This window comes from Amblyomma americanum, chromosome 7 (genome assembly GCF_052857255.1).
Source record: "Amblyomma americanum isolate KBUSLIRL-KWMA chromosome 7, ASM5285725v1, whole genome shotgun sequence".
NCBI classification, from domain to species: domain Eukaryota; kingdom Metazoa; phylum Arthropoda; class Arachnida; order Ixodida; family Ixodidae; genus Amblyomma; species Amblyomma americanum.
In genome coordinates, this window is record NC_135503.1 from 65640489 (window position 1) to 65652929 (window position 12441).

Genomic DNA, 12441 nt, shown 5'->3' on the forward strand with positions numbered 1-12441 from the left:
CAATTTCCCCAAGTGCTTTCCTGTGCACAGACTGTTGGGAATGCCAAAGCACAAGTTCTTCTACCTGGTGAAGTCCTCCGCAGCGTCTTCCATGACACAAAAATGGCAGTGCCTACATGTGACGTATAAAATAGCGCAACAGCAGACAAGGACATGAAAGAACACACACGAGCGCGTTACCCTCATGCTCTACCACCATCCCATTCACTAAACAGAAACTTGTTGTGATTCTGTTCGCTCACGGCTTGTCCCACCGCTTGAAGAAGATTGGACAACGGGCAAATGTGAGTCATTTTTTCAGCTCCAGAGAAGCTGCAGAAACTTTGCAGATTGACAAGACCAGGCCCTGCTACAAACAGTGGGTGCAAGATAAATCATCAAACTAAGTTCGTTAAATGTACAGAATCCATTGTGTACAGCATACCGTTGACCTGTGGAAAGAAGTATGTAGGTCAGAGTGGAAGGTGCTTAAATGAGCGCCTTCGTGAACATCGTTACAGTGTTAAAGAAAAGAAAGGTGGTTTTTTAGATGCGCACTGCAGAAAATGTGAATCCGGGTGTAAACCTCTTTTTCAAGCATTCACGGTCATTGCCAAAAACCCTTGCAAACTCGCGCGAGAAATAATTTAAGCAGAAATGATAGATAGCTTAGGTGATAAGTGCATAGCGAAACCCTCTGTTGGGCTATCTCGTAAGGAATTAGATTATCTCAGAAGCCACTAACAATTGACTGTCTGTCGCGCTTGTGCAATGTATTGCCATGTTGTATATATCTACAGGCTTTCTTCCGCAATAAACTGTTGCAAGTAAAAAGTTCTTTCATGTCCTTGTCTGCTGCTGCGCTATTTTATACGTCATGCACTACCAACAAGCCCAAACTGCCACCTTATTAGCCTACATGTGAGGAGACTCCACCACACGCAGTAAAGGGCACGTGACAGTCGTAAAGTTTCGGCACGCTTAAGGGGGGACACTGGTCTTAAAGCTATTTTCATTATTTATATGCCAATAATAATGAAATTTAACTATATTGCCCAGTTTTTTGTGCTGATTTCAAATATGCCTTTCTTTTTTTTCTAAGCTAGTTATTACCCAAGTTACATCACATTAATTAGTCATTAATTAGAACCTCACTACAATGAAAATGGCTCGGCAAAAATTAATTTTTTAAACATGGCTACATAGCCTAATGAATAGAGAATTCAATGTTCAAGGCAGTTTTTCCATTTTATCCATGTGTGTAATTTAATGAAACTTTGAACATCAACGTTCAAAATGTGCTTGTCAAGCATTCAAATGTTTGCAAAATCATTAATTTTTGAAGCCTGATAGGGGAATTCTGTCTTGAACATTGCAACCCCTGCACCTTAAGCTTCCTTTAGCAAAAAAAAATTACATCTCTATCTGCTCTAGATGCAGAGATATCATTGTCCCAAAACAGCCGGGTGGCAAGAATTTGCAAATTGAGAAAAATGAGAAAAACCCAAATGGGCCACAATTTATTGAATATTCATGATGATATCTGCATATTTATATTTCCTGGGGGCTAATAAGCACCAGGCATGTAGTCTGACAGCTGCTTGTGGGTAGAGTGCCGCTTTTGCAGTGCCCGTTGCACACTTGCAGAAGAGGCCCGTTTGCGCATAGACTCGGTTGTTCGTCGCCTATCCTTCTCAGCCATCCTCTTCCTGTTACTTAGGCCAAGGTTAATGTCCAGCTCGCTGAGTATTTGGGAAGACGCTTGAAGACTGCCTGCATTGAAACGGACAACAGCCTCTGCAACAGCGGCTTGAACCGCAAATAATGATGCATGGCGCTCCTTTGGTGCCAGTGACCATATTAGCGAGTGCAAACTCTCGTTGCTGTTTTGAGTTTTTCCTCGCTGGCAACGCTCCAGCAGCTTTCGGTCTGCCAAGCGCTGATATATTGGCAATAGTGCCTTGCACACATGCAATGGCAAGCTATATCTGTGCTTCGGAGTGGGCTCTCCCTTTGCTGCGGCAGCATTTTGGCGGCACCATGAGCTTGGGCCCATTGGGCACAGGCTGTGATTTGACACATTATCATTTGATGTAACGTGGTGATACGTGGCCATCACTGCCTGCTGCATTGCTTCGACATCTCCGGTGTGAGACTTCAGAGCCCAGCTGTAGTATGCAGTCAACTTGTTCACAAGGTCGCCCGTGAGCTTGCCTTTGCCACTGAGGCTCTCTGTTCCCTCGCCTTTGTGCTTAGCAATCACATTGCGCAGGGCCGTGCCCATGCGCTTTTGCACATGGTTTGTGCAGTCCTCTTTCTGCACTTTTATAAAACCATACACATTAGCCTCCTGCAGTGCCAGAAATGTGCGGCTATCTCCATCACACAAAACTGTCGTGTATCGAAGGCCATGTTTCTCTAATGACCTTTGAAACATGACAAGTGCAGCCTGCACTTCCATCTCGCCAGATTTTTTTTCCGTGTTTTTCTGACACCTGTGGCTGCTCTTCCATGCCTCATACGATGGGTCACTTTCCGTAGGCCCGCGCTTGCACCCCGCACATAAGTTGCTGAACACAACGTAGTCTAGTACAAGTCCAGTGAACAGCTCAATCACTGCGGCCACACCGATGTGCGATGAATGACCCCGGGTCATCCACGAACCGTCGAACGAGACAGCGATATTTCCAGGGTTGTCCAAGTGCAACTCTGTGTAGAGCTCGCGAACGGAACGGGCGCTGTCCATCATCACTTTTTCGGCTGCGCGTGTTGTCGCGGGCGTCAGCTTGTTTTTCATGTAACCTTGCCAGGTTTTACTGTGAAGCCCTCTATGGGAGATATTCATTACTGCAAAGACATCGTTCAGTGCGGTTTGCCGATTTCCCGTACTTTGCATTGCCCGTGCAGCAAGAATATTAACAGTAAATGGACTTATTTTTTGGCTCCCTTGAGCGCGCGGCGAACTCCACGCAGATGAAATCTCGCCGCAGTTCACGCACAAGAGAGCGAGCCTCACGGCTAAACCGTATTCACGATCACCTTTAGAAACGTCCACGTTTCCTCCACACACCTTGCACTTGACGGCACTCAGCAGTTCGGTGAAAGATTCCAGATTCACAACAGTGAACGCAGTATCGTGTACAGTACTCACGGATTGAAATAGGACATTCGGAGCGCTAACCTTGCAGTGCCACGCGGCATATGGTAAACCACAGGCCGGCTCATTGGCTACTGGAATGAACAATTCTGCTTTGTAGATGTTCTCCCTCTCGCGCCATACCACAATGCACCACCTTGGTTTCATGAGCGTCTACGGGCGGCACTCCATGAAGCGACGGCCACGCGCTCCGAATGTCCTATTTCAATCCGTGAGTACTGTACACTGCCGTTGGCGTCTCGAAGCGGGCAATCGTCGCAGTTGCCGATGAAATCCTGTTTCCTCTGCGTTGCTGAAGTCGAATCGAGAGCTTGTAGCTTTTCTTTAGCTTTCGCTTCGATTTCGAGCAATTCCGAACGCTGTAGCATCCTGGTGTCGCAGCGTATGCGGCCGCTGTGCGTAGCTGTCGCCGAGCTCGTTAGGCTTACTTCGACGTCAGCTGACGCCGCTTCACCGGCCGCTGGCTCTTGCGCATTATCCGTGCTTTCCGATGATGCAGGACGTGAAGGAAGGTTGTTGACTCGCTTATTTCTTTTCCTCTGACCGAACTTGTGCCGCGAGTGGAATTTAATCGGCGACATCGTTGTGCGTCGGTCTCGCTTCTTTCAACAAAATGGCGCCGGGGACGCGTCTGCCAGCGACCAGCAGCAAGCCTAGCCAGTGCTGTGGCATGTTGCAAGTTGCGCGTCCGCGCCATAAGTGTCGCCACGGTCGGAACGATTGCAGCGATCCTGGTATCTGGCAGCAAACGCGGCTGGAGTCAATGACACAACGCGTCTGCGCCGCCAGTGCCGCCGCGGGCAACGCTGCAGCGCAGTGGCAGCAGACGACAGCGACCGGCGCAAGCATAGCGAGCAAAGTTTTGAGCAATTTATGTTTTTACCGCCAACTCCCAGGCACCGCCACCGTCGCATTTCAAAATCGTCCCCATTGGCTCTACGGGAATGTCACACCCTTGGCCTAGCAGACGAAGCATGCGAGAATCCGCCAATGGGAGGGCTCGTTTCAGTCACGTGCTCATATCAGCGAATCGGACCTCGCGCTTTTTTTGTTGTTTGTGCTTCTTTTTCTCCGCGGCCATTCAGGGCATGCAAGCACAAGCGGCGGGAAATTGAAGCGTAGAGAGTCTTCTTTCAAACGAGACCAAGATGGCTGCGATCGGCGCGCTGAGACGAGCGTTCCGCGGAGTAGAAAATGCACCGTTTTTATCGTCTGCTCATGCGCAAAATCGGGTGACGCGGTTATTTACATTTCGTAATACGGCAAAAATATTGATTTCTGGGAGATAAAAATTTGTGAAACTGGAGATTAATAGTTGTAGATTCCGAAAATGCCATTTTCGAAAATTCGACTTTTTGGTCATTTTTTGGTCCCAAAGACCCGTGTCCCCCCTTAAAGAATGGAAGAGCTGTACAGATGAAAACTAGAGAAAAATACAGAAGATGTACAGCCAATAGTCGCCAATGCCGCAAGTTGATGGCAAAGCTGAGAAAGTGAGACAACATGGCCAGACTAATTATTGACCTGGCACAGTCGGCCTTCCAATCGCCATCATGTCAGCGGATGAGAATTTGTTCATCTTACCAGAATTCAGGTGCTCCGAAACGGGTATATGTGAGCATGCAAGGCATATCCAAATACACTAACTCCTCGATCATACTTTACAGAAAAAGTGGTGAAAAACGTATTATCTGGAAAAACAGATCCAGATTGCCTAGTTTTGAGAAAGGTAACTGTTACCGCAGCGGTGGTCGAGTGTTTGAGCATCCGCCTTGCATGCAGGAGGGGTTCGAACCCCAGTGCCGCCAGGTACCCACCAGTGATACAATGGGTACAAGCATTCCCCTGGCCTGGAGCTCGGCTTGTAAGGGTTGATATGCTTGGAAAATGGGTCTTTGACCCCACCTTGAGTTATCGAAATATACCCTGTGCCATGGCGCTCTTTGGCCATAGACGTCCTTGCGCCATAAAAATCCATCATCATAATCAGAAATGTAATTGTTGAATGAGGTACAAAGGCATTTCTTGACAACTTCATTAAAATGTCGATTAGCATTTCTTTGCATAAGGTCTGAATAGCTTCTTCTCTAATATGCGCAGAAATCAGTCCGCATTTCGTTTTGTTAAGTGCAGAAAGTACTTGCGACACATCCAGTTTGTTGACGGCAATGGCAAAAGTTTCCGAAATCTCTTCCTGGTCATTTTCAGATGCTTTGCCCTCTTACAAGTTTGCACTGTGGATGGGGGGGAGCCGTCGGAGTGCTTTTGGTTTTCATGCTTCGTTCCCCAGACCTGGCCCCCTCGTATGTAACATATTGTTTGCAGATGCTTCGCCCCTTTGTTTTTAGACACCACAAAGAAGCCACTGCGTGTTTCTTCATATTGCATCCGTGCAGGAATGTCTCCCTTGTATGTTACAGCGCAGTTTTTTTTTTTTGGGTGCTTTGTTACTTTGCACAATACCACAGGCCCTGGAGAGAAGCCACCACAGCGAGTGAATTCTGCTGTATTACAGTATATGTTACGTGCCCCCATGTTTGTCCCACTTCTATGTTCGCACCAGTATGATTGGTCACTAAACCTATTATACAACTAGAGTGTGATGAAATTTTAAGTGTAGTAGCTGAGAAATTGGTTTATCTGGGAACATATTAACCAGGAGGAAAATTGCATAACAGTATGGGATAATCTTACTGCCCGCGAATGTGAGCATATAAACCAGGAACATGTCAGTGATGTTTTACTGTATCCGTTACATGAGAGCAATGAATAAAATTAACCTTGCGGTGAGAAGATTTGCAAAAAGACAAAGAACGCGTTCATGACACTACATGTGAAGTGAGCCATAGCATCTACCAACTCCACGACCAGGTCTATTTTCTGTTGTGGGCCATGTCAGATCTATGCACTCTATGAAAACACGTTTCACAACACTGCGCCAGTTCAGTACTGCATAAGGCCAGGGTCAACAAACAGATGCGTCTATTCTCTGTGCTCCTTTCTGTCAGCCGCTTCTCCGCAATGCCACTTCCCAACAAGAAAAATTACTTGCAGCTTCATGTGTATGTGCGGGGAAGCATTTTTTTAAGGCGTAAGCCGTACTTGTCCCTTTAAGCAAAAATCCATGCGTGCGTGCGTCGTACGTGACACTGATGGTAGCCATAAAAGATGGCGTCCACATGCAACCTGGCAGGTGGCGGATTAATTAATGATTAGTTGTGCAAGGTTGTGAGGAAAGAGCAACCTGGATCGCGCAAATTCCACTGGTGGCAGTGCCTGCCATTCTGGGCAGTGACGTACCACTTAACCACTGCACCAGGAGTGGTATTGCGACTCTCAGGGATATATGAATGTTAAGTAAAGAAAGAACCAATTCTGCATATGTGGACATTAACCGATTAGCTATCGCATCATACCGTAAGGCAGATCAGCACGCAGATCAGACCGGCGTCGCAGCGGCGGCTACGTAGAGCCATGCAGAGGTAAAATTGCCAGCTGCGTGGCATCTGCTTACATCACGCGGCAGTGTGCAGCAACTGCATTCACAAAGTGAGCGGGGGGCTTATGCCTTCTCGCACGTAAGCAGTCTTTAGTGTCTCTGCAGAGTTTTTTTTTTTCTTTTCTTGCTTACGCTGAGAATGTCATGCAGATGCTCTGCAGGTATCATTGACAGAGTGTTTGTGTTGCAAAACTTCATCCTAATGTAAGGACATGCAAACCGGTTTGTATTAAGTGACTTCATATTGAGCCTGTGGCTTGCAAACAAACCAAATATATTCTCGCATTGTTCGTCCTATCCAGGAGTTACATTAGCCGGCTTATAGGTTTGCAAATATGCTTCACCTAATAATAGACATACAAACAGAAGATTCTCATTTCACTTTTGTTTAGTCTTAACCAATTTTTCCTTTTTTTTCCTCCTCAGGTACAAGCTTCTGTACAAGGGGAAGCTACGCTACAAGAAGGATGGCATCAACAGTGTAAATTACGAGCGGCTGGACATTGTGTTCAAGAAACTGTACACGTGGATTCTAGTGGACCTGAAAGGGAAATGACCTTGGCTGTGCTCGTAGGTGTTTTCGCGAGAGACGTTGCCGCCGCCACGCACATCCTTCCACTGATTCCTCCGAGGGTGACATCGTCACCGCCCTTCTGCGAGTTGTATGTCACTGCACAAGTCCACAACCACACAGTGTTTCACACCGTGGAGAAAAGGCCGCCAGACCAGCAAGCAAGTCTGGCAGCAAGAGCCATATAGTGGTGACAGGAAGCGCCATCTTGTGCCCGGATGGTGCAAAAGATGGAAGTGCTTCGTGATTGCGTGGCAACTGTGGCTGATGTGCTCTCGTTTCCTCTTTTTAACGCCACAACTGCACAATTGTGAGTGTGTGTGTGTGTGTGCTTGTATGTGTGTGTGCAAGACTGTTTGGCGGCTGATATGCAAACACTTAGGACTGTTTTTCACAATCCACACGACAAATCTCCATCCACGTAACGTTCTTTTCTCTTTTTTTTTCTGTGGACTTTTTCATTCCTTGAGGAACCAGCAGTGCTCTCTGTCATCACACTGCAGAGCACATGTCAAGCCATATTTCTTCCAAGTTTTAGTGTCTTAGATGAACGCATATGTTTTAGTAAGGTCAGTGTACCAGAACTCGCAATGATGCCTGTAGATTGTTTTTGTTCTTGCAGCGTTATGTGCTCTCCTCATGCGCATTTCCATGTTTCAAGTTTGGCACAGCAGTCATTGCCGGCCTGTGCGCACGCCAGTTCGACTAGAGAAGAAAAGCCGTTCCCGTACACCGTTTTTGTTATCTTGCGTGCGACTGTTGTCTATGGACTGTCCTGTTTTCAAGTTTACGCAGAGACCTGCTAGAATCATGTGGTTATCATGTCGTGCACTTTCCTTCTGCTTATATATTTTTTTCAAGCAGAGGCTGCATGTTTTAGTTGTCTCTGTTTAAATTGAAACAAGCAGTTCATGTTCAGAGCCAGTGAAGGAATGGAAATAAGCTCGTGACTTGACTGTATTCCTTGCTAGCCTCAACATTTAAGGAGAGAGAGGAGCAAGCAGCCGTGATCCAAGGACTAGTGCCAGTATTGTTTTCTGTTGTTTTTTTCTCGAAATGTTTCCTTTTCAAGAATATGCAAGAGTTAAAAAGTGCACCGCGCAGATTATATTTTCGTTCATTCTCTTTTGATAAGTGCCCCATGCATCAGAAGCCATAGCCTGGCTAACTAGAAGCATAGAGGGTGTCGTATATGTATAAGCACCGCGTCATGTGCTTCGTCTGTTGCCCGTTTGTTTTGTTAGCTGGTGTGTCGATGACATGCCTGAAGAACAGTTGCGTGAGACATCTCAACGTATGTTCCACACGTGAAAGCAAAAGTATGTTCCCTTGTGTCATCTAGTTCTGCTTAATCTTGTTCAGTGTCTGTGATGTTAAGCGACGCTGTTCTTTTAGATGTTCGCTATGTTGCCAGCTTTCAGAACTTGAAGCGGAAATGTTTTTTTTTTTTTCTCTACGTTGTGTGGCCTGCGGCCTTTTCAATGCGAATTGGGCTTTCAAGAAGGGCTTTGCATGTTGTTTTTTGTTTCCTTTTAACGTTTCCAGATTGTGACAAGCAAGTATTCAATTGCTACTGCATATTTATTGCATTGTTAAGCGAGAAAGAAAGATTATTCACGTGATGAAGCACATCTTGCTGCTGGCAAATTGCCACATCATTTTCAAGAATAAAAGAAAGACCCAAGTGAGGCATCTTAAATGACGCGTGTCTCTCTCATCCAAGTTCCTCTTACTGTATGGCTGAGTAGTGATAGTGATGATGCCTTCACATACTGCGCATGCCCAGGCACAAAGTGACCTCACAATGATGTGAACTGTCCTTTAACTAAAGGTGAAAATAGGAATCGGAAAGTTCTCTAAAAATCACTTGACCCCCCATTTTTTTTGTTCTGGTAGAAATTGTTTTACCCTCTTCAGTGGCTTGGCTGGTAATCATGTCATGCATGCCACTGGCATGCACTAAGCCCACTCATTTGGAATTCTTTACAGTTGCAGTTCTTACTTGCATCTGCAAGCATACAACAGGCTAGTGATGTTGTTGATTGTGATCTAATTTAAATGAAACAAGAGCAGCTTACCTGAAGAGCGCTGTGGCTAATGTGGTTTTGGTCTGCAAGAGGTGAGGTCAAAGACAAATTTGCTCAAGCATTTCACCCTAGAAGAGCTTAGAACCAGTCTATCTAAAAACGGTGCAAGCAAGACAGGGACGACGTAAGGAAACGACAACACGAGCATGACAACATGAGTATGTACCAGCTCGCCCAGTCTTCTACTTTGGCTTAGAAGCAGGTCAGGGAAACGCGTGTACACATTGGGAAAACAAGTAGATGGTGCCCGCACTTACACCGTGCTTCGCGTGTGATGCAAAAAACTGCCATGAGGGTCGAAACCGAAGTTGAAATTCAGTTTGTCTATCGCGATGTGGTGAGTCACCACCAGGCCTGTCCTGCTAAAGCCACACAGCCTTGTGAATGTTGAAGCTTGTCACGAAAGTCGAGGTGGAGTTCACAAAATAATTTTCACACTTTAATCAGTTTGGTATTCATCATCATTCTGACTATGCCCACTGCAGGGCAAAACCCTCTCCCATATCTTTGCGATTAACGCTGTCGTTTGCCGCGCACGGCCACCTTATCCCCGCAAACTTCTTAATTTCGTTCGCCCACGTAACTCTCTGCCGCCCCCTAAACAACAGCTGCCATTCTCTGCACAGAAAATGCAGCACTTCATGAGCAGCAGTTTAGAAATGGAGCCCAATTAAGTTGCGTTAAATTGTGCCAAAGTAATGGCAGCCGAAAGTAGTAAGCATTGCTGTCCTGAAGATTTTGTTTGTTAAGGCCATGGCACAGAATTGACCGAATGAAGCGATACAAATACGCTCGTCGACTAGCTTTTAGTACCATGCACTCCAGTATATTTTCTCCTATGATGTACTGAGCCTGCTGATTACAGCATGGTGTTCATCATGAAGCATAAACGTGCAGTATGAAATTTAATACGAAATTTTGCAACTTGCTTAACCGTTTGACGTGCTATGTACGCAATTGTGCACAAAGTGAACTCTCAGCTTTTTCTGCAAGTGTGCTGCTCCTAGCAGTGATTTGTTTGTTTCAGGTGAATTTTGCGTCCATCATCACACAAATAAGCTCGTTTTTTTGTCATATAGCGAGCAATGTAAGTATTTCTCGAAACAGCGAGCGAGTTATAGCTCGTTGCTTACCATTTTCGCGCAGACATATTTTGCCACCAGAAGTAACATCATTTTTTTAAGTTCAAGGTAATGTGCAAATTCGAAATACAAATTACTTCCATGATCCTTACTTGATAATCCTCAACATGTCGATGTTGCTATTTTCATCAGTTATGGCACTTTGTATGAAATTTTGCACTGGAATATACTATTTACACAAAAAATACTTAATTTCTATGGAAACCAAAAAAAAATGGTGCGTCAAAGGGTTACAGCAATTGACTAGCACCCTGCAGTTCAGGATACCATTTGTGTAGTGCTGTAAGCACGCACAGATACATATCAGTGCCCTGCATGGAGCATAAAGCTGTTCATGACATCTATGACTACACGCAAAAAGTATGTAGCTCATTGTTTTCTTTCACATGTATGCCCTTGGCAATCGAGCATTGACCAGAACAGTGCATATCAGCAGTAGACACAACTTGTCAAGAAGCCATTGCGGTGGCTGAGTGGTTATGGCGCTCGGCTGCTGGCCCAAAAGACGCGGGTTTGATCCCTGCCGCGGCGATCGAATTTTCGAGACCCATGTACTGTGCGATGTCAGTGCACGTTACAGAACCCCAGGTGGTTGAAATTGCCGGAGCTCTTCATTATGGCGTCTCTCATAGCCTGAGTCGCTTTGGGACGTTAAACCCCTATAAACCAAACCATAAACTAAACAACTTGTCAAGGTGTTTTGGGCACCATGATGCAGATCGATTGTTTGTTTTCGGTGGCAAGTTAAGCATTTTCGCCGCAGATTTCGGGCTTCTTCCCTGCAGGCCGTCATATATAAGTTCCAAACTGCTTGGTGCTTTCAGAGCGAGTTGCATCGTGAGCTGCACCCTTAATGTGCAAAGGGACCCAACCAAAGCCTGGAGTGAGTAATTTTCTTGGAAGACAATTACAAAAAATCGTGGTAGTCTATTCAGCTGTAGATTCAAGTTGAAGTTCACCTTTGTACGCTTCATCGCCTGGATGAAGACTGCTGCATGACAAAGCCCTTTCCCAGTGGTCTGATTTTACCGCTGCTGTGTGCCATATGGCAACTTTTTAGCTGATTTTCTGAGCTCTTTGCTTTTACCTTGTTCTCTTCCACTCTTAATTGCATTTCTCTTCTCTTGGTATCCGCTCTGGTATTCTAGCCATCCACCATGTATATGTTTCAAGCATTATATATTCCACTCAAATTCACTGCCTTTTAATCCTGAGACACCACAACCTCTTATGCACTCTGATCTTTATTCTTTATTCAATAATTACCCCGCTTTGCCCGAAGGCATTACAGCAGGGGGGTTACAAATTTGCAAAAAAGACATCTTCATTTAGAATTCATACCACTCTCCTTTTATAGCGAAAGCGCTACTCCTCTCGTACAAAGCTGAAGGTCATGTGGCTATGACATTTGACCTTCAAACCAGGAAGAGCGGAGGCTTGGCTGACGTCATGCCACATGACTCTCCACAGCTGCATGCATTGAGCAGACTGCGCTCGCTCGCTTCGCAACTGTCGAATCATGTGACTCGCTGCACTTCGCCACAGCTGTGTATGTGGAGTCAATGGCACTCTCACAACTGCCAGAAATCGTGTGACATGCCGTTCGCTGTGTGTGGCGTGTGCTTACCTTAACAAAGCTTTTGCTCGTCTTACTAGGTTCAGCCAGGTTGAACCACAGCTGATTTTTTTCTCTTTTGGAATCATGTCAATGATTTCCTTCATCATCACTAGCTGAGCTGTCTTCAGTCTCATTCTAGCCTTCTTTGTTTAGCTTCCAAATTTCATCTCCATGGTGACCTCTGGTGGAATATATCAGTTATAATTTGTTTCTTTGAGAGATATCCATAAGTTGCCGTTCGTTTGGGTAGTCGGCCATATGAGCTCGAACTCATTCATGTTGTCCAGCCAATGTCCTTCATTACAGCAGCCTCGACACTTCAAAGGATGCAGTCTGTCAATATAGTTTCAGTACTGTATTACCTTTAATAAACTGCTATTCCATTGCC

General features: G+C 45.6%; 1 protein-coding gene across 4 annotated transcripts in view; it reads left to right on the top strand.

The window, feature by feature from the left end:
* LOC144099261 (beta-1,4-N-acetylgalactosaminyltransferase bre-4-like) overlaps positions 1-8908 on the top strand; it is a 160655-nt gene extending 151747 nt beyond the window's left edge. For all 4 annotated transcript variants that reach the window (XM_077632429.1, XM_077632431.1, XM_077632430.1 and 1 more), the window contains one exon: positions 7062-8908. In XM_077632429.1, the coding sequence (XP_077488555.1) occupies positions 7062-7191 (130 nt within the window). In that variant the 3' untranslated portion in view covers positions 7192-8908. The remainder of the gene's footprint in view (positions 1-7061) is intronic.
* The last annotated feature ends 3533 nt before the right edge of the window (positions 8909-12441 follow it).